The 22,825-nt window shown below is 35.5% G+C and overlaps 1 protein-coding gene across 1 annotated transcript in view; it reads left to right on the top strand.

Moving 5' to 3' along the window:
* The window catches only part of LOC110451748, a 44,194-nt gene that overhangs the window by 8,074 nt on the left and 13,295 nt on the right, over nt 1-22,825 (top strand). Inside the window, 5 exon segments of the mRNA XM_021499917.1 lie at nt 1,136-1,306; nt 1,841-2,037; nt 3,010-3,205; nt 19,692-19,763; nt 21,439-21,489. Coding sequence (XP_021355592.1) covers nt 1,136-1,306; nt 1,841-2,037; nt 3,010-3,205; nt 19,692-19,763; nt 21,439-21,489 — 687 coding nt within the window.

Genomic DNA, 22,825 nt, shown 5'->3' with positions numbered 1-22,825 from the left:
TGATTTATGTTGGCAAAACAATATTCAGTAATGTACTAAAATATTCTAATTGTTTCAATATTTGATTTGCTAGATGATCATATCTACTGCGTCTCTTTCATGATGTTTTTGGAATTATCAAAATGGTGAACAAAATTTAAAATATTCCCGGCAGATCATACACACAACTTTACCACTTTGAAATGTAAATAAAGGGGAACAGTAAAATAAATGAACGAGTTTATAAGGTTAGATATGACATGGACACGAGTATAAGATTACCATTTATCAAATAACATTCATAATTTAAAAACAAAAACCAAAAAACGTTAAACACAATTGGGTGTTATTTGTTGACTCTATATTGTTCAAAACCAAAGTTCTTCAATCATGTTTTTGTTGTTCCGCGCAGTGCAAATTAGTTCCAGATTAAAAAAAAAATATGAATAGTTTTACGTGCAATGAAAATAATAATTCAAATTCATTTTAAACAACAGTAAGTGTATCGTGTAGGAAAGTAAACAGAAGTAGCACTTGTAGCGGCGTAGGAATATGTTCCAGCGATATTGACCAATCACAGCACCTTAAGGTATTATATGACATGGCCGTATGACATAGTGAATTGGGCCAGTTATGTGATAATGATAATGATGACTGACAATCAGAATCCTGGACAAATACTGTTAAAGTGCATATTTTAGCGGGCACAAATTTTAGCATATTATTGAGTTTAAACTTATTAACTCTTTGATGAATCAACCGTATTTAATTAAGGGACAGAAATCGCTTAAATTGGAATCACTATAAAGTATGCACGTTAACAGTTTTATGTCTATTACAATTAATTACCTTAGTCATCAATTGTCGGGTGGTGAAGTGGATAGCACACTTGCCTTTCACCAAGGCGGCCTGTGTTCGATTCCCCGACCGCATGTGGAAAGGAATGGGGTCAACTGCCCTACCACGTGGGTTTTCTCCGGTTACTGCAATTTCCTCTCACATTAAGACCCCGCGCTCTAACATCCGAGCCAACAAGAGTGATTAATGTAGGTTGTAAAAACTTGTTTCATAATTGTTGTAAAATAATTAAGTTTATATTTTCAGTCATCAGTATATGATACAACATTATAAACATGTTTTCCGTGCACTATCGCAGTTGACGGCGGGGTTACAGACTGGACATCGTGGGACACGTGTACCGTCACGTGCGGAGGTGGCACTCAGGGCCGAAATCGTAGCTGTACCCAACCAGCCCCTGCCCACGGGGGTGCCAGTTGCAATGGAACGGACTCCGAGACCCAGGATTGTAACACCGCCGTTTGCATCAGTAGGTATTTTGGTATAATTTCAAAGGTATATACAGTTTAGTATTTTGTAGCAATTTTTTTGTATGAAATATCCTGTCAGTCTAAGATATTTTCGGACATATATTGTAAACCGAAAAACTTTCGCCCAGTCAACTACTTGCCTATGCTTTGTACTTATATTCGCTACTTTGGTAACTTCACCCTCGTTGCGAAGGTTGATAAAGTTGAAATATGAACTGCGGCAAAATATTTCCGCTATTCATCATTTTATATATATACTAGTCATCTAAACATTTTTTCTTCATTTTTTCCCCGTCGAAAATGAGTTATCCTTGGTTTAACAAAACTGACTTGCAAACCGTAGGAATTGCATAAATTAAATTTTAAATTTATTTTATGACAAGATAATAATCAAATCAACTTAATAATGCATTTATGTAGAGTAGAAACACCCAATTTAATTTTGTCATACAAGTACGAATTGGTTTTGTAATTTAAAGAAGGGTCGGTTTATTATCTCACTGAGTGTATTGAGATTTAATTGTCAATTTTAGTCGATGGAGCCTGGGGAGCCTGGGGATCGTACGGTGTGTGCACAGTCACGTGTGGAGGTGGAAGTCAGTCGCGCGCACGAAGCTGTGACTCTCCACTTCCTGCCAATGGAGGCCTCCAATGTTCGGGAGACTCTAGCGAGTTTCAATCGTGCAACAGTGCTGTCTGTTCAAGCCCATCCCCCGGTACCTATGTGCAGGTAAGAGTTCATTTGAAGGTATGAGATGATTCAATCTGGAAATTAAAGTGAGAGTAACTCGTGTTTAGTGGATGTTAAAATCAGTAGGTTATAACAATATATTTGAAAACCGGTAGATCGGAATACAGAGGCATTTCGTATTATACCGCAATACAAAAGTGAAATAACGCCATATCGCAATATGTTTTATGTATCTGCTGTTAGTTTAAACTTTGTCTATTACTTCACATTCTTACACATATGCCAGTAACCATAAACAGGCCATTACAAGTATAAATCAATATTCAAAACTTCATAATCACTTATTGGTTTAACAAATAATCTTAAGCATGTGTGATCAATATCATATACGATTCAGTTTGATAACATTCTGTAAATGATTTACTTTTACCTTTTGTATTGCATTTTCTCCAATAACCACTATAGGTTTCCTCACTCCTGATTCATTGGATAAATCTGCTAGGAGTTGGTAAACATTTTTAGTTACCCACTAGTGGGTAACACCCTGGACGCGATTTCATTGGTCATTTTTTTTACTTATGACGTCACGTAACAATGCTTTGTGACGCCATCTTCCATTGTGACGTCATGATTCAAAGCAATTGTTTCCCCCAATCGGAAGCCGACATAGTGTATTTTCAAGGGAATCATATGGCTTTTCAGTTAAGAAATGAACGTTATTGGAGAAAAAGGACCCCAAACTCGTTAATGGTAGTTTATCATGTTTATCTTACTCTCCTAAGTAAATTTTCAAATTGTAAAAGGCTCTCGGTAGACCTCGCGGCTTTATACAATTTGAAAAATAACTAACTCGGGTTAGATAAACATGATAACCAACCATCACTCGTTGGGGAACCTCTATATATCGGGATCTACACTCAAATCACTGGAATCAAAGGTACCAAATGCTAACCGTCATATATAATATAAAATCTAAATGTAAGATATAAGCATAGCGTTATTTCTTTTCAGAATTGCCCCTCCGGATGGTTTTCGTGCGAAAATCCATCGACCTCTTGCATCGAAGACGCCTTTAAATGTGATTGTGAAATGGACTGTACGGACGGAAGTGACGAATCAGAGACGTATGCCGGATGTTCATCTGCTGTTTTGGCAGCATGTCCGGGCGGTGCTTCCAGCTCCCGTTCCGGCTCCGGAGCGGCAGAAGGTAAGCATGCTATCATGTACTGTGCAATGAGTCAAAGACAGCGACGTGAACAAAATTAGGGTATCTAAAGTTACGCTTTTTTAGAATAAAATATGGCAACTTTAATTGAAAGGTCAGAGGGGGGACGGTTTAGGGGTATAATTCCGTTTATAGTTATTGGAATATACAAGTTACGAATACATGATCACAGGTTTAAGCATGAACCAATAAGAGTGACATTTCATCGTGTCTATGTACAAATAGTGTGTCAAGTTATGTCACATGAATAGGCAAATGGTGTTTGGTTTAAACTCTATTTGTTTGTTTGGGGTTTAACGTCCTTGCAACAGCCAAGGTCATAAAAGGACGGGTACTTAGGGAGACACAACAGCCAAGATCATATAAGAAAGGGGGCCTAGGGAGACACAACAGCCAAGGTCATATAAGGACGGGTACTTAGGGAGACACAACAGCCAAGATCATATAAGAAAGGGGGCATAGGGAGACACAACAGTCAAGGTCATATAAGGACGGATACTTAGGGAGACACAACAGCCAAGATCATATAAGAAAGGGTGCCTAGGGAGACACAACAGCCAAGGTCATATAAGGACGGGTACTGAGGGAGACACAACAGCCAAGATCATATAAGAAAGGGTGCATAGGGAGACACAACAGTCAAGGTCATATAAGGACGGATACTTAGGGAGACACAACAGCCAAGATCATATAAGGAAGGGTGCATAGGGAGACACAACAGTCAAGGTCATATAAGGACGGGTACCCAGGGAGACACAACAGCCAAGGTCATATAAGGAAGGATGCCTAGGGAGACACCGCCTGAAATAGGAAGTAGATAGAAAAAGAGAAGACAGGAAAGACAGGAAACAATAAATATCCCAAATTGCAATTGGGGCAGCAGATCGCTTTTGGTATGTTCCATGTACCCTTCGTTGTTGGATAGATTAAAGATATTACATCGAGTGATTTTTGGTTTACCTAACAACCGTTTTCCTGTGAAAACAATCTTGATATTTTAAGCTAGGTTTATCAAACAATTACTGTTGTTTTGTTTACGTCCACGCTACTGTTAAAAGGGATAATATATGAATAATGCCTACTTCAGAAAGGCGGGATTTTAAGAAGTTTATGCAGGTTTGTGACCGCTGAATTTTAGTTCGTTTGGCCTTATCCGACAACTCCTACTTTCAGAATAAATTAACCTAAACTTATCTTATCTCCCTTTACATATTTGTATAAGTCTCAACTACAATAAGGTGTTCTCTAATGCCTATTTTAGCGATCAAAAATACATAAATATCATTTCCAATTTATAAACTGATGGAACTCAGCTACCGTGAAATTAGACATTTTCGTGGCGTCCAAATTTACTGGTTTTACCAAAAAATAACAATTGTGTGAAAACATGAACTACAAGTACCAATTCATACGAGGAATAGCTTTATGTCAAACCTGTAATATCTTCATGGATCTAAGAAGTCGTGGATGAAGAGTACCCACAAAATCAACAAAATTAAAAATTCCACATCGCACGAAAATTAATAATTTCATAGTATTCATTTCAAAATTGAGGGAATTTTTATGACTCGTTTATTAAAACGACCGTGTGATTGTGTAATCGGCGGTATATTTCATATCAAGTATAAACATGATGTTGATATGTATTTTTTGCATTTAATTTTTCAGCCATTTCGAGGGTTAGCGTGGTCCTGATGCTGGTTTGTCTCTTTGTGGCTGGAAGAATTGCGATCTAAAGAAGAACAAGAGAAAGAACACACAGAAAAGACACATACTGTAAACATCCATATGTTAGCGGTTTTCTTATTTTAGCGCCTCATATGCTTTACATATTGCGCTAATTGAAACGTCTGTATAACATGTCTATAACGTATAGTATGGGTGCGCTAATTAATCCATGCCCTTATCTGTTACAATTCGATTATGAGCCTAAATTTCAGTACGTTAACAGTGTCTTATCAACATTTTAGAAACATCTGTTTCATAAAGAAAACACTTCTTTCAACACATCTACGTGTATGTATATAAACATTTTTTTTTTATTGCTGTTGATATATCCAGTTTCATTTTCGAAGTATTGAAGACTCGTGACTGTTAAAAAACTCATGTAGCTCTTCGTGGTCCGATTCTGGATTTATGAATAATTTTTAGTTTTTTTCTTTCATAAAATATTATGTATATAACATAAGTTTAGGACGCTGATTATGTATCTAATTAAATCAATTAACTTTGCTTGTAAAATGCAAGACTAAAGCAGATAAAAAAAAAATCGCGATCACTGATTTTCGAAATTATACATCATACCAATAATATCATATAAAGACAAGAGGTGCCGAATGTGCATAATATCATATAAAGACAACAGGTGCCGAACGGTACTTAAATTTTGAGGTTTCATTTACACTGTATTCGTGACTTGACAAAACACGCAAAATATGAAGCTAATAACGGTGTTGTACGAAATTTGAACCCCGCGTATTTGTTCCGGGAATAAAGCTTCAAAATCATCAGCTTGTGAAATTGAAGTTCTAAATAGTATTTGAGTTCTTTATAGTCGAAGTCGGTTTTCCTCAATGTTTACTGCTCGAATGAATATGCTTTAGTTATGACGAGGTGTCCTACTCAACTGATGCTGTAGTGCTAACCTTTACCATTTAGGTAATTTCCACAATTTTCATGACGTAGTTCACAAAAGATATCTCACGTTTTATGTATATTCACCATTATTTATATTTAATCTGTCATGTGGTTCATAAGATTTGTAGTGTATTAAAGGGAAAATATATAAACTTTATCTGAAATGATACTTCCTCGTTCTGTCGTTAAGTGCTTTGAACTTTTTCATTCAATGATATATTTGTACAATTTATAGCTATATTGAAATACTCAGCCCCTTTTAAGGGTTTGAGTTATAGTAAGCTGTGATTAAGTGCTTCGCCTTTATCAGTCTTGTTGATTTTATCTGTATTTATCATATATTACATTAAAAAATAATTTTCTAACCTTTGCTTTGACTTTTTTTTTGGTTTCGGTTTTGCGAAATTTAAGGATCCCTGTCCTTACAGTAAGGTATGGTTTTCGTTTCAAAGAAATGATTTATCAAAGATATAGTGATGCCGTTTCTTGACATATTTGACCCCTGTGACCTTGAAAGTAGGTCAAGGTCATTTAGTGACATTTTTTGGCAGTTGTACTTTGACGCTTAATAACATATTGTGTACAAATAAATACGTTGTTGCTACATAGCTGATGCGAGGAGATATTTGAGCTTGATTACACAGATTTCCCGATCACCTTACGAGATATTTGCGGAATATCCAATACCCTAACTAAATATGCCAAATAATGAAGTTGCTCCCGTAATTAATGCACCAGAGTAACGTTACAGTGTTTGAGATTCTCCTTTATATCGAAGACTAAAGTAACGAACAGTTTGAGTGACGTAGATCAAATGTACGATGTCTTCGTTTAACGTCACAGTCACACATAGATATCAAAGTAACAGCCAAGATTATATTTTAATAGCGTTTGGTTTGGTTTGGTTTGATTTAGTATTGCTTAACGTCCTATCAACAGCTATGGTAATTTAAGGACGGCCTCTCCTGTGTGCAAGATGCATGCGTGAAGTGTATGCGTGAGTGTTTTGGGAGGCTGTGATATGTTCGTGTTTGTCTCCTTGCGATAGCGCGGAACTGATGCCGACTTTTTAGTGCTACCTCACTGACACATACTGCCGAAGACACCCCACCCGGTCACATTAAATTGACAACGGGCGAACCAGCCGTCCCAATCCTAAATTGCTGGGCGTTACGTATGAGTAGAAACTACCATTTTTTACAGACTCTGGTATGTCTCGGCCAGGGGACAGAACCCAAAGCCTTCCTCACAGGGGCGAACGCTAAACTTAAGGCCAAAATTCTAAGGGGTCTTACAAACGTCAGCAACCATTTTTTTATGACGTCAGACTCTGAGTAACACCTATTTTCAATCCAAAAAAACCCACCCTTTTAAAGTAATAACTTCACTTAGATATAATAATAAAAATAAATATAATAAAATACTTAATTGTTAACAAAATTGCAAAACGATGAAAATAGAAAAACCAGGGAAGAACACGAACGAAGGAGGACCTCCATGGATATCATCGAAAAGCACAGAACCGGGAGCCCCAGTCGTTCCGCAGGATCTATTTTTCCTAGTTTCCCGATAGACGTTAAACACGCACATGTGACTGTAACAGAAGAAATGAATAGCGAAAGTGAAAAGGGGTAACATTTGTCCATGTCTCCTGTCTAATCGATTTGGTGTGGTTTAGTTTTATTCTGTCTAACGTGCTACCAACAGTAACGAACTAACACAAACACACACACGGGTGATTGTACCTTTAAAATGTGGTAATATATACAGTCTGTCGAATTGAATCACACTGCATTGTACAGCTGTTTCGTCTTTCTAGGACTCATTGGTGACGCTAGGAACCAAAATGTTCGAAATCCAAATAGGTCCAAACTACAGTTGAAACAGATGGGCAGGTGTGTAAATATCATTGGCCCGATGGGCAGGTGTGTAAATATCATTGGCCCAATGGGCAGGTGTGTAAATATCATTGGCCCAATGGGCAGGTGTGTAAATATCATTGGCCCAATGGGCAGGTGTGTAAATATCATTGGCCCAGTGGGCAGGTGTGTAAATATCATTGGCCCAGTGGGCAGGTGTGTAAATATCTTTAATTTGTGAATTTGAAAACTTAATAGGAGAACTGCTTAATTTTAAATAAAACAATCTGTGAAGTTTGTATATTAAAATAAAAGTGGCTGTATTGTATACTGATAAAGGTATTGATACAATCATACGAGTGACGGTATTATAAAAGTTATGAGTTACAAAGTAACAAATAACAAATGCAATGAAAGAATCATCCATCGGGTACTTGTATAAGATGATAGGTACCGATATGCTAGTTCTCAGAAAAAAACAAAAACTTTCTATGAATCTATTTTTAGGGCTGCAACGGTACATTAACAAGACGATACGATACGTATCCCGATACATATAGTAACAGTAAAAGCAATAAAAAAAAATTTGTTGAAATTTTAAATGGCAATAATACAATTGGAAATGGACTTGAAATGGGTATGACTTTAAAGTTTCACACAATTCACGTCTTTCGACGTGAACGCCGAGGTGTAGCGGTCACTGGCCATGTGGTAATGGATATGAGTAGACTTAACTCAAAAACAACAAATTCGCAAAATATCATAGGTGTCTCGTGAATTCCCAGACATATTGTGTATCGTTACCGGGTTCAAAATATCGCGATATATCGTCGCACGATATATCGTTGCAGCCCTACTAATTTAAGGAAATGTAACAACCACGTTGACAATGAAATTAAGAACAACCTGAAAAATCGAAACTTTACAGGATCATTTCTTTTCTTGTTTTGTCACTCTTAAAGTTAAAATGTCCTTTAAAACGCCATGGCCATAAGACATAGGTCTCAACAGACCTTAGGGCCATTCGATATATATAGTAACTTAAACGCTTGAATGTCGCAATCTTTACACGACAGTATAGCGTTCCACTTGATTATACTGTTCGTGCTATGGAATAACTAGATATTTCTAAAAGAACGATGCCGACCAAGGACGAGTAGATTCGAAATCGTAAAAAGAAAATATCTAGATTTTGACTTTCATGTGCCCGAAATATATCTAGTTGACACGGAAATGATCAGAGTGAAAGGAAGTTACAAATCCCAAACGATACTTCGTCAGTATCATTTACTTGCAATAAGTAAGGATTAAACTTTCAATTTCAATATCATCAAAACAGAGTGTAGAGTTAAAAATAAAACGAAAAATATGTTTCGGTCTTTGGTAAAGGTTTTGATGGCTGTTCCACTTCTCGTGTTTTACTATGGCGATTACTCGGTGAAAATTAAACTGAATTTCACAAACTTTACCTCATTTTACAAGACGAAGACATTGACTCTCCGACTCTGCACGGGATTCAACATTAAACGGGACAACACTTGAGTCAGGGCTGAGGTGACACACACATTAAACATTTCATTTAAACAAATGACACATTATTTCGTCAAGTTGAATTTTGGAGTTTACCATACCTGTCTTTTAGGTACACTCATTTTGGGCTTTTCTCGTATAACTATTGTTTTCTGATTGCACGAAACGCTCAAAGTCAGTAAATAATACGTAAAAAGAATATTATATTGCAGTGTTAGCAAAACTGTAATTCAAACACAAATTCGATGAAATCGGGGGGAAATATGAACAAAGGAAACATTTATATGAATTGTACAAGAACGTTAAGATATTCCGAAATGGTCAGCGTTCTCGCCTTCGTTGACGACACCGTCCAGATCAATCTACGTCACATCCTCATAGCAAAGACCGAGGTTATGATGGGGTAGTGGTCGGGTGGCACAATGAACACAGAGCACTAGCCTTCTTAGATGGCCGGAGTTTGATTTCCCGATCGGACGTGAAAAGGTATCGGGTCACCAGCCCGACAACGTGAGTATTCTCCGGGTACTCTGTTTCCTCCCAGATAAGACCCCTAGCGCGCTACCATCCGGGGCAACAAGAGTGATTACAATGTAATATAATAGATAGTGCATGTTTCATTATTGTTATAAGATAAATAAAATTAAAGGGATAGACACCTGAGGCACACAATAACAGACCAAGCTTGCTCGATTTACTCTCAACGGGCACACGAAAGGCCGACCGGCTCGGCGGACATTTTAGCTGGATCGGATTAAATGTTATAAAAAATCAAGCAGACCAATCATATTTATGTTTTCAATTATCCTCGTTTTCGCAAGGTGTTTCTTTTGCAGACTTTCCAGATTTACATTCTTTATCCACGGTGTTTGGAGTTCATATTAATTTAATAAAACCATTCAGACACGGTTAACAAGATATGCTAGTTAAAGCAAACAATTATCTGTTTTCATCAACTGTTGTAAATTTGTAACCTAATAAGAGATTTTCTAGGCCTCCATCTCGATTCGTGCTGTATTTTTACATAACAATTTACACTGAGATTTTCCTCATTATGACTCGGTCATAGTTATGATGCAGTCATGTTTTTTACTTTGTTTATCATAGAAATAACAAAAACAAATAATAAAATGAATAAATAAATGATTAGGTGCTATGTCTTTTCGGATTACTAATAATAAACTTATTTTTCTTGTCACCTTTGACCACCTCATTGTTCAGTGGCTGCAAATGTGAGATGTTGAAGTCTGTGATATTACTGGTGTTAACCCCATTTTTTTTTATTCGAGCAGAGTTTGTAACCGTGGCGCCCTGTGACGATGTCATATAGCCACACTCAGCCACCGCCAAACATTTCCCGTTATCCAATTCGAGAAAATTACCCCATCCCAAATAAAAAATCCCGTCGACCTGCCTTAGAATCCAATGAAATGTAACCCTGCAGAAAAAATGCCCCGACCACGCTACGCGAAAGTTCCCACGCTGTTATAAAAATAATTCTGAAAAAATCAAACCGTATCACAGGAGACAACCCTGGCTCCTTTTATGCAGTTTAACATTACATGCTGTTGCGTTAGATACTTGATTCTTTAGTCTGCAGTCATTTTTGAATTTTAAGCAAATTTTATCGTTTGTACATTCTGTGTTAATATTCGCAATTTACTGTCATCATGGAAACCGCCACGGTAAATACATAACCAACGTCTATATCATAATACAGTTCATATATCCCTTCAATCACGAATGGGCATTAAGAAGATATGAATGACCTTTTATATGGTTATTAACACTGATTTACCTTGTCCGACAAAACAGGATTCATTAGCGTCTTTGTGATCAGCAAGCCGATGTTTCTATAACAGCTGTACGTACACGCCTAATTATCTCTCGCGGACAATCTAAAAATAGATTGCAAGTGAATAAAACATCACTGACAGTCAGTCTATGGTGTAATTATTAGAAGAGTCACGCATCTGTCGAAAGGCAATTAAAAGCGACACGACACATCCGCATTATCTTAATAATGTTTTTACGTGTATAAATTGTGGAGAATTTACGCATTCATTGCTGATTTATGATTAGAAATGATTGTTCGTGTAGTTATACATATATTATAAAATTCTAATTGTCTGTACAATGTAAATGGGTAGCATGGACTATGAGCTAGATATGAAGGAACAATGGGGGCTTCATGATTAAAAGAGGCGTGTTCTTCGTTCTGATTCGACCGTGACCGTGTTTACCGAATCCTGTTGGTTACCCTATGTAGCTCGTTAATCTGGTGTGTTCTGCCGACTTCACATCAAACTAACTTAAAAGATAGGTCAGCTTTGCCTTACCAAGCCATCATAGCATTTAAAATATTTTGAGAGATGCAATATGGTGAAATTAATGTTAACACTGAATGAGGTATGACTGAAATTATCTTTTGAAAAAAATCAAATATTTGTTTATGCGTACTTAGAGAAAATAGCTTTTGTTCGCTTCGAAATACCCGTAACTGTTGACAGTGGTGCAAAACAAAGTCATTTATAATAAAGAAGAAATTATGCTTTAAAAACCCCCCATTAAAAATAACCAATTATCATTGTAGGATAGAAATTACCCCCCGTTAAATATAAATTCGCGCACCATCGAAAATTGACAGCTGTAAAATAACAACATTTTTGCAGATCGATGTAGGCGATTTTGATTTTCTTTCATTTTTTGCATACTCAACGTTAAAGCCAAAAGTGAGATGTTGCCAAGTAAGGCGTTAGGAAATATAAAGGTAATTAGAAGTAAAACGAAATATAAAGATCCAAAATATTGCAATGAGTGCTGTAGATTTATTTTGGTCGCTTTTGTGTACCTAAATAGAGGTCACAAAAGCAACTCCCCAATTCTGAATGCAGGCAGTTCCCAAAGCCTTAGTTCACAATATTAAATTGTATGTTATGTTTTTCAAGCTGCCTCGCGCACACCATAAAGCATCATAGTCCTTCTTATATTCCCCAGAACGTTTTATCAGGTACTAAGATAGTACAAAGTTTGAAAATCACAAATTTTAAAGCAGATGCTCTTTAATAGGGTATAACAGAAAAATACCAAAAACGAAATGAGAAAAAAAGAAATAAATAAAAAGTACACAAAATTATATCAACATCAACAATTATACAAGCACACAACAGCTCAAAACACAAGGAAACTATCTAAACCCGGAAGTCTATACAAAAGGATCTGAGGTTCCACCAAAACATTATGAACAAGTTACTCCTGAAAAGTGTTATTATTAATATGGTACCCGTCATGATATCTCCAATAAAATTCAGGAAATATGCAAGTCGTCAACTAAATTTAAATGGAGTTAAGTTTGTAATCATCAGAGAACGAAAATGTCATGGTAAGAAGCCATACTTCGATGACGTTCTAAAATTGCTTAGCGTAAACTAAAGTCTCCAAGCTTTGTGATATGAAAGGCATTACAATTTTGATCGAGTTGTGTCCCCTCTTACGGTATGGTTCAAAATCTTTCATTCCACTAATACTATTTTCCGTACTAAGAATCTCTTTTTTTCTGCTATGAGATGACCATCCCAATAACACACAGGTTTTGGAGAATTTGTCTGATTTGTTGTTTATTTAGGCGACTAGTGCAAGGGCTCCTGCAGATTAGGGAATTACGAAACTTCCGTTAATGTTCTGCTCTTATTGCGAATATCACATATTCATTTAATTATATCCTGCTCTTTTATTTCTCGTTTTCTTTGATTCCTTTGTCTGTCTTGGCACAGACAATGTTTATTTTTTCAAACTTTTTCTTAGCATTAGTTTTGTTGATAAACAGTTATTCATCATCAGAAATAAACAATACTTCCTATGTTATACCTGGTGTTGTCCACTGCCTGTCGTAACAGGCTAACGGAAGGCTCTGCTTATACAGGGAAATGAAAAACCTGCTGTACACACTATTATAACATTTGTTTTCTGTTTGCAATGCTGTTGAATCTTAATCGGATATTTTAATTTTATCAGCACTTGTAGGGAAATGAACAGTTACCATGGATTCGTAGGAGTATGACTCTAAGATTATTTAAGGGCAACAATAACTTACTACCCCTTTAATAGAGGATTAACAAGACCAGCTAATACTCAGCTGTATCACCAGTTGTTTCTTAATAAGGAAGAATGTCCTTAAATACTGTATGTGGGTTTCCGTCAAATAACTTTTTTTTAGATCATATCCTTTGAAAATATGTCGACATAGGTAGCTCGTAAGTCGAAATTGGATGGCAGACTTATGCCACAATACTATCGCTTGAAATATCGGTAGTATCATCCGCCTGACGGCAAACGCTACGACTGACCTCCGGTTCTCAGTGGAGGCCATCTGGCCATGCTAATGACAGTGAACACCTTGTAAACCAGTTCAAAGATTTTAGGGTCATGACCGGCCAGATGACAGGGTTCTTTGATACCTGTATCGGCAAAGTGTAATGGAAATGTTCTCATTCGTGTAATGGACATTCTCAAAAGCATAATTGTCAAATCATCATCTGTCTAGAAGCCATGATAAAGTTGTAATGCATGCTTTTACTGTGAGTTTGTCTGTCGTCATTAACTAAAATCGTAAACGGAGGTAACTCACAGCGACGCATTATGGTCGTTTTATGTCTAAAATATTATCATTTGTGTTGTAAGATGTTCGTTATTATAGTCTGATAGCTTAAGGACATGTCTTAATGAACAAGTAGAAAAATGATGTCGAACGCCTACAGAACAAAATTGAATATGGCAGTCGTTAGCACTGGTAACCTGGGTTTGTCATTACACCTATCCTGGTCGATTTCAGCTTTTGAGATCCTGACCAGATTGATGAAGCATTATTTATTTATTTCATCTTTTTAATTATTTCCAATTCAACAGACCAAAGGGTCCACTTACAGAATGGATAACAACATTACAACACAAGTATAACATATCACAGTCAGTTATGCATGTACCACAGACTAAAAGATACTCATATGTAAAACAAAAGGAATTACTGATAGCAAATATTCTTTAACCGTACTTTGAACTCGGCGAAAGAGGAACGAAACCTATCACAGGCTGGTGCAAAATCAAGATAGTTAAAATTGCATTGAATCCTGTTAAAAAATACTATACTTTCTAACGTTCATTCTACTTCTCTGGCAGTAAAACTGGTTGAAACGAATTGATCGTAGATTACGACCAGGGACTAAAAAACACATTTGCTTGACTAAATATGGACAATCAAAAGCACTATTAACACATTTGTAAAGAAATACACAGTCTAAAAATGCCCGCCTATGTTCGAGGCTAGGAAGATTTAAATGCCTAAGTGTCAGCGTAAGACATGGAATTGTAGTCAACGTGTGCCTTAAAACATAAATATTTCAAAACTTTACGCTGGACACCTTCGACCTGATGAATTAAAGATGTTTGGTATGGAGACCAGATCTGACAACAGTATTCTGACTGACTCCAGACAAGACTTTTATATAGAGACCTTAACACGGGTATTTGTGTAAAACTTTTACATGTACGTTTTTTAAAACCGAGCATTCGCATTGATTTGGAAACAGTACGTCTAATGTGGGTACTAAAACTCATTGAAGAGGTTAGCCAAACACCAAGATCTTTCACACACATTTCATTTTTCAGGATGCTCGCCATTCATAGTGTAATTAAAATTCATACATTTCTTCTCGTTTGTAAAAATGACCTGGCAGCACTTCTTCACATTCACTTTCATTTTCCACACAATGCACCAATCATACACTCTACTTATATCGCTCTGTAGATGCTCACACTCAGACAACGTTCTTTCACAGTCAAAAAAATGTGCTGTCGTCGGCAAACATAAGAGTTTAAGAAAATTTCACAAAAGATGGCAGTTCATTGATAAAAACAAGGAAAAGTTTAAAAACCTTGAGGCACACCGGAAGTTACATCACACCAACCGGATGTTGCCCCATTGACAGTAACACGCTGGAATCTGTCTTTCAAATAAGTAGTAAACCAAATTTAAAATGCTACCTTCTACACCATACAGTTTTAACTTATGCAATAAAAAACTGTGGTTTACTTTGTCAAATACCTTTGAAAAATCAGTATATACAGTATGTAATTCTACTTTTTCATCAAAGGTTTGGTAATCTGATCGGTGAAACATGCAAGGTTTAAAACAGTAGACCTTTTTGGCATACAACCATGTTGCCCATCGCAGATAAGCGGATTTATAAAATTAGAAAAATTTACGTCAACCAGTTTTTCGAAAACTTTAGATATATAGGTAGTAAAGATACTGGTCTGTAATTAGAGACTTCATTACGTTTACCAGATTATATTAAGTACGGTCCTAGTGCGTGCTACTATTTAATATTATGGCCGCTTTGATATATAATTACTCTTAGTCTTTTTTCACGACAAAACTTTGTACAAATATAACTCTGGAGTAGGGCACTTGAACAGAAATATGGTAATATTTAAGTTCAAGTTTGTGGCGTTTATTTTGAAGCAAGCCCCATTTTTGTGGTTCTTTGGTTGATTATAAATATCAACACAAAGATGAATACATATGTTCGATTTCGGGCATTTAGAATAAATGCTCATTTTCGACAATTTAGGTGTTTGTTATTTTATGGACAAAAAACATAGCAGAATATAACCTGTGTGTGCTTTTGGGTTTAGTGCAGACTAAACACGATAATATAACTCTAATGATTCCCAACATGGGCCTTATTTTTTTCATTCTTTTAATACATTGTATTTAATGTACTCTAGCGTATGTTTTTGAGATACAAGTTCAAGGAGTATCTATTCATCCTCATTAACTGTTGGTGCCAACTTGAACCCCAAATCACCGAATGGCCACGGCAGATAAAGTATAGACTTCTTCTTAAGGAATAATTGGATAGTAATTAAGTAATTATAGGTCAGCCAATAATTATAGGTTGCCCGTCTTGTTTAGAATTAAGTACGGGTCGCTTTTTATTGAGTTAAAGTACCGAGGAGTGTCAATCAATCAATAGATATACCGTTATAGCATAGCTCAGTCCTCTATCGAAGTCTGATTGGCGAGTCTCCAGTTCTCTGTCTATTTTGGTCAACGTTTTTCCCCATGATGATGTGTGTTCCTTAAATAAGGTCTTTTGAGTCAGGTGTTTGTAACTATTTTTATTTCTCTATTTAATTAACTTAAATAATTCAGGTGTATCCTTGCAGTGTGAAAACAATAGAAACAGAGGTACAAATTGGTATCCGTTGAAACCACCTGGTACAGACGTCAACATCAATCAGAGCCCGTTCTATTTGTTGCCACCATATTTAACGATCCCTATCCCACTGCAGGTAAAAGACTAGAGAATTCTACTGTGATTGTTTGAACAAAAAGTAACCTCACTTAATTTCGTTTTGGTTATTACTGTGCCGCAATTTGGCCAGAGCACGTCCGTTGACCAGGAAGCTAAGCGACAGTATCACAATCTGCGGTTCAGGGTTCGAATCCCCGTCTAGCAACAGTGACTATTTTACATTCAGAACAATGTTGTCGATTACGATTTGTTTATTTTAACTTAATTGATTACTTTTGATAAAAGCCCCGCAGGTACGAGTATGGTTTTCTTTTCAGTTATTATTTATTAACGCTATAGTTATGCCGTTAAAACCAATGTCGAACGCATAGCTACGGTTTTTGGGAGTGAAACTCGGATCCTCAGGCAAACAATATTTAAACTGATATTAACATATCATGACAGTTCTCTCAATTATAATATGTCATGAGGCTCCATAATGAATATCTTATGACAGAAAAATAATAATATAGATTTGGAAATCAAAGTTGACAGGAAAAGGACCAAAGAGAAGGTAAGGGAAATAAGACATGTTCATGTCGAAGGATATAGGATATTGAAAGTTGATTTTTATATTAGGTAAAAAAACAGAAGTTTACCCGGTATGATAATGTAAAATGTCCCTATTTTTGATCTCTGACACTCGCATTTCTTTTCTCATTCAAATAACCAGAACGAGTTTATCAACTTTCCCTTGACATTTAATTTAATTAACACCATAATTAAGATGACAAATCTTCCGCTGAGACAACGTATCGGATACTTAAAACAAGATGATGTCGCCTATGCAAATAGTAGAATTGCGAAATTGTTGCGAAGACATTTATGTTTTGGAAATTGTTCATGAAATGTTAAAGAAACAAGCTCATTTTTTCTTTTGAAAGAAACATAAATACACATCTACAGTAACTTTGAAAATATAATTTATTTGGGCAAGGTTTACATGACATACTAATAGAATTCCTGTAATTATCAAACTTTGTGTAGCGGATTTGGACTAGGCCGTTCATCGGCGACCAGGAAGCTCAATTGATAGAGCGTCCGTCTAAAGTTCGGAGGGACCCGGTTTCGACCCCCGGTCTGGCGTGCATTTTCCCGCTCCTATGAAAATTGTAAATTTGTGACGTCATAAAAGTTTTGACAGACACCTCTCCCTGCTTTGATGTTTACCTACATAACTATGTTTAGGAGGACTTTACAATTACACATGGATTTTGACCTGGTCCCGGGATCATGAGACAATTTAAGACTTAAGTTTTTGCTTAGCCAATCAAGTATTAAGTCACTTTTCATGACGTTTTTGTGATTGGCTAAGTCAAAACTTAAGACAATTTAGACTAAAATTAATTTCATGATCTCTGGGCCGTAGGTTTTACTGATAACCTAAATTCACAAAAGGGTCATATGGCGCAGTAAATGTCAACTTTGTTTGACTTTTGCACCGACCGACTTATTATTTAAAAAAAGATGATTACTTGCGTCGTATTTCTAGTCGCAATTTAAAAAAATAGTACTTTGCACTAGATATAGTTAACACCTTTTTAATGTAAATCTGTAAAACTAGGCCCGTATTCATGAAATCATTATCATGCTCAAGAATGAATTATATGAACAAGCAACCTTTCTTGCAACTCACTTAAATCATGTGATACAGCCAAAAGGTCAGGTATAAATATTGAAAACGGTATTCGGCTTTAAGTTTCTCCAACATTCTTCCAAATCATTGAGAAAAAAAAAAGGATTTTATTCATTCATCCCTTGGACAAGAAATTGGGCTAGAGCACAGGTTCTGAGTTTGAGCAAGGATCGGTTTCATGAATACGGGCCCAGGTAAGCTATAACTATGAAAACTAAAAACAATCCATAGCATCTTCTCATTAGGTAAACTATAATTTCGTACAAGACAACAGCCGTAACAGGAAGAGATCGAGATAAAAGGAAACACAGCATGAATCTCTTCCAAACACTGAAGAAATGACTCTTGGTTTGGTTTTGATTAATAGAGTTTAGCACCCTAATGACAGCTTCGTTCATTTAAGGACGTGCCTCCATGCGTGTGTGAAGGTGTGTGTGTGTGTGTGTGCTTGGGTCGGTATGTTAGTGTATTTGGCTCCTCGTAATAGCGCGGATCGGATGCCTATTTATAGTGCTACCCGACTGAAATGCTAAATCGAAAGTACCCCGCAAAATATTCCATTTAACCGGTTGTTTTCATCACCCTAAATGCTGAACGTTAAGCAGGGAATAACAGCTACACTGCACCATTCCTCAGGAATATCTTGGCCTGGGGGAGAACGCTCAACACTTAAATGCAGTGGGTAACAGCAGGCTTTATTTTCCACGATTTTCACAGGTAGATGTGATATGACCCATGAACACGTGTTCTACACAACAGAAAAGTGCGTTGATTATCTAGAATGAGATTGAAGATTTACTGTTACGGCAGTCTTTGTTTGACAAAAGAAATTAACAGACGATTTCGAAAGCTCGTAAAATTACTGTCTGTGATCAAAACAAACTTATCATTTATTTTACACGGTGAATCGTAGGCTATCTCAGGACATCAATTCATGGCATACGTTGTTCCAAGTTGTCGCATTTAAAAAAAGAAATTTTCATTAAATAATTTTGCCAACCACGACCTGATTATCTTGCAGACACATGCATTTTAGGTACATGTATTTAATAAGAAGTGTTACGGACCTATGTCGACCTCGCAATATTACCATACAGATTATGTGACAATGTTTTAAGCTGTGTAAGACCCTTCTGTTGACAAAGGAGTTTTGTTGGTTGTAGGTAAATTCTTCACAGGTTTATAGAATAAGCAGTAAAGATAAATAAATATAACAACATGTCAATTGTAATAGACAAGCTCGTTCTGTTATTAACCTACATACATAAATACACGAAGAGTAAGTTTTCTCCTAAACAATTCATATCATATAGCAAACATTTTTTTAAAAACTTAAATTTAACAGTTAATATTGGATCACTGCCAAGTATCGCTGTCCTCTTTTCGTGTCGAATGATTAATTCCGTTTTGCCTAATCATAACGACATGCGTGTTCTTATAAACGTTTGAAGTTGTATCTGTCTACCAGACACGCAGGGAGCATTCGGTGACGTTGGACGTCTTTACAGCAAACATGGCCAAAGGTATACACAGGAATAATTATGCAATGTTCTAAAGAATATGTTGTACTGTATATTGTAATAACCTAAAGTATGCTAAAAAAACAATTGTTTATTTACATTGATAAATATAATATATAATTTACTATATCTTTTATTTTGCCAAAAATGCTAACAAAATATCATAGATTTCACAATTACAGATATTTGTTTAGCTTCTAGTTAAGAAAAAGTTGTATAGTGGCTTAATATTGATGAGATATAAGATCAAGTTGGTGTTTTTCCTAATTATGTCGTGCATGTAATTAATGTATGCTACACAACTATTGACAGATTTGTTTTCAATATCTAGCGATTATTTTTTATATTAATTATTGAAAAAAGAATACATACATACATACATACATACAATTTTACTGTTCATGTAATTGAGTAGGTTTTACTACATTCTGTCATATTCAAATTCATTAACGAGATGAATTTAATATGTTTGCTAGTTTTCTTAACATATATTTTGTTACCCTTGGTGTATAACTATATACATTAATAGAAGTTTGCAACAAATATACGGGCTTCTTGCAATGGCACCAAAATTTAAACATCGGCTAGAAGTTTGCCTAAAATTATATAAGACTTGAAAGATGTTTTCTGGATTGAATAACGAGTTAAGCTTAGGCACTTATCCCAAGTATGAGCATGAGAAAGGTTTTAATATAGCGTCTCCGGAGGACTCAAGGAGAAGATACATCTGTCTTTTCGTAGTCATGGCAACATAGCGAGTTTAATTGCTGATGCGAATCGAACATGCCATGCATTAAACATTGATATTTATACTCATCATTACAGTTCTATAAAGGTTGTACTTCTTTTGTTGGATATATGTTAATGAGAGAAGTTTAAGAAACAGTTGATGTTTGATTTCAAATTTAAATGAGCATGTGAGGAGGCCGGCGGTAATAGCTAAATATGCTGCATTTTCATGCTCGGTTTTTTTTTTTATATCTTGACGTTTGATTCTTAGTTTGAAATTTCTTAAATTGAATAATATATTGATATTGTCTTTATTTTTAAATTACCAAGCGGCCATTTTGATAAATGCTAGACATTTCAAATGATTTTATACCGTTTTATGATTTTATACCGTTTTCTTTATTTTCAATTGTTGTGGTACGTAGTAAAATCTTAATATTCTTTTTTTTTTTATGATAACGGTAAATTACGGTAAATGGAAACTAAGAATAAACTTCAAAATATTTTTAATTTGTTTGAAATTTAGGAATTTATCTAATCTTTAATAAAAAAAAAAAATTAGCGATGGGATCCACTTCTTGTTTTGAGCACTAACCAAATATCAAACAAATAAACGTCGAGGATAATGAACTTTTACCGTATAGTCTCCTATATTTTCCTGGATTGTATAACAGTATCACAAAATTACAATCTAAATGAAACATATATAATTGAAGAAAATAAACCCTTATTTCTAAACATTTTCTTCAGGTTAGTAAGTATGGATTGTGAAAAGATCCATATAGCACCACCAATAATGCCGTCTTGCTGTGACAGGTTTCACTTTCGGTAATTTTCAGTGTGTTCATGTTGTCTTTCCTTCTGTTTTTGTTTTTTTGAGTTCAGGTTGTGTGTGTTAACCAGTGGTATCGTCTACTTAACTTAACACTGACATTTGCTCTTTTTTCAGTTGTCCTTCAGTGCGTGGTTCTAGTTGCGCTTTTGCTCGCCTCAGCATTATGTAAGTATTTTTTATGATGTTGATTACGTTTAACATATGCACATGTGGTGTTTTACCGATACATATACGTGTAAGTATTTGATAGAATGAAACACTCTTCCACTTTAAAACTAGAGCTATCTTCCCCATTCTGTCACCATTTCCATATTTGACCGGTTATATAAACATAGCAATACTTTAATGGTACAAAACACACCGCAATACTAAGTATGTGTAAAATTCAGAGACGCTATGTTCCCGGACAACGAAAGAATGAATTCAAACTCAATCTGAGAAATATGTACTGTTCAGTAGTTTTGAGATCATTACAGTTGAATTTTAATTGCTTTCAAATGAGCTCTATTTTCCCATATGAAGCTTAGCTGCAGTTACTCGATTTTGCAATAGTGTGTTATACTGTTAACAAATACGACAATTTTATAGCTGTTTGCAAATATTTAAAAAAAAACGTTTAACTCTAGGTTTCTAAACAAAAACCTAAAAATCTCCCCAACCAATATTCATATTGACCATAGACTTCATTTCTTTAAGATCTCTGCTGGGGAACGATTACCATTGTATCTCATTAAGTACAGAGAGTTTTGGTTTAAACGGTATTTATTCAAGTTATGGAATACATGGCATGAATAGTACAAATCACATAAGCAAACATGATGAGGATTTTTTAACAGAAATTCACAAATTCTTCTGATTACAATTCAATCAACAAGGTTTCTTTTGATCTACATTATAAGAAGAAAACGACATTCTGAAGACAGTCATTTATGTATAGAAATAGGTTTATTTGTAAATCGACCTTTCTGCTTGTCTTATCTAACTGCATGACGATTTGAAGACATCAGTAGTTTACCACTACTTACATGTGTTCATCATTTACCTTTATCTGGGGATCTTTTTTAAAAGGTATAATTAACATTGTATTTATCCTATATCATGTATCTATTCTATTTCACGTGTCTATCCTATATCACGTGTCTATCCTATATCACGTTTCTATCCTATATCACGTGTCTATCCTATATCACGTGTCTATCCTATATCCCGTATCTATCCTATATCAAGTATTTATCCCATATCACGTATCTATCCTATATCACGAATTTATCATATATCACGTATATATCCTATATCACATGTCTATTCTATATCACGTGTCTATCCTATATCACGTGTCTATCCTATATCACGTTTCTATTCTATATCACGAATTTATCATATATCACGTATATATCCTATATCACATGTATATTCTATATCACGTGTCTATCCTATATCACGTGTCTATGCTATATCACGTATCTATCCAATATCACGTGTCTATCCTATATCACGTATA

The sequence above is a fragment of the Mizuhopecten yessoensis genome, unplaced genomic scaffold (assembly GCF_002113885.1).
Source record: "Mizuhopecten yessoensis strain PY_sf001 unplaced genomic scaffold, ASM211388v2 scaffold6169, whole genome shotgun sequence".
Lineage (NCBI taxonomy): Eukaryota > Metazoa > Mollusca > Bivalvia > Pectinida > Pectinidae > Mizuhopecten > Mizuhopecten yessoensis.
This window is presented reverse-complemented; position numbering and strand designations above follow the sequence as displayed.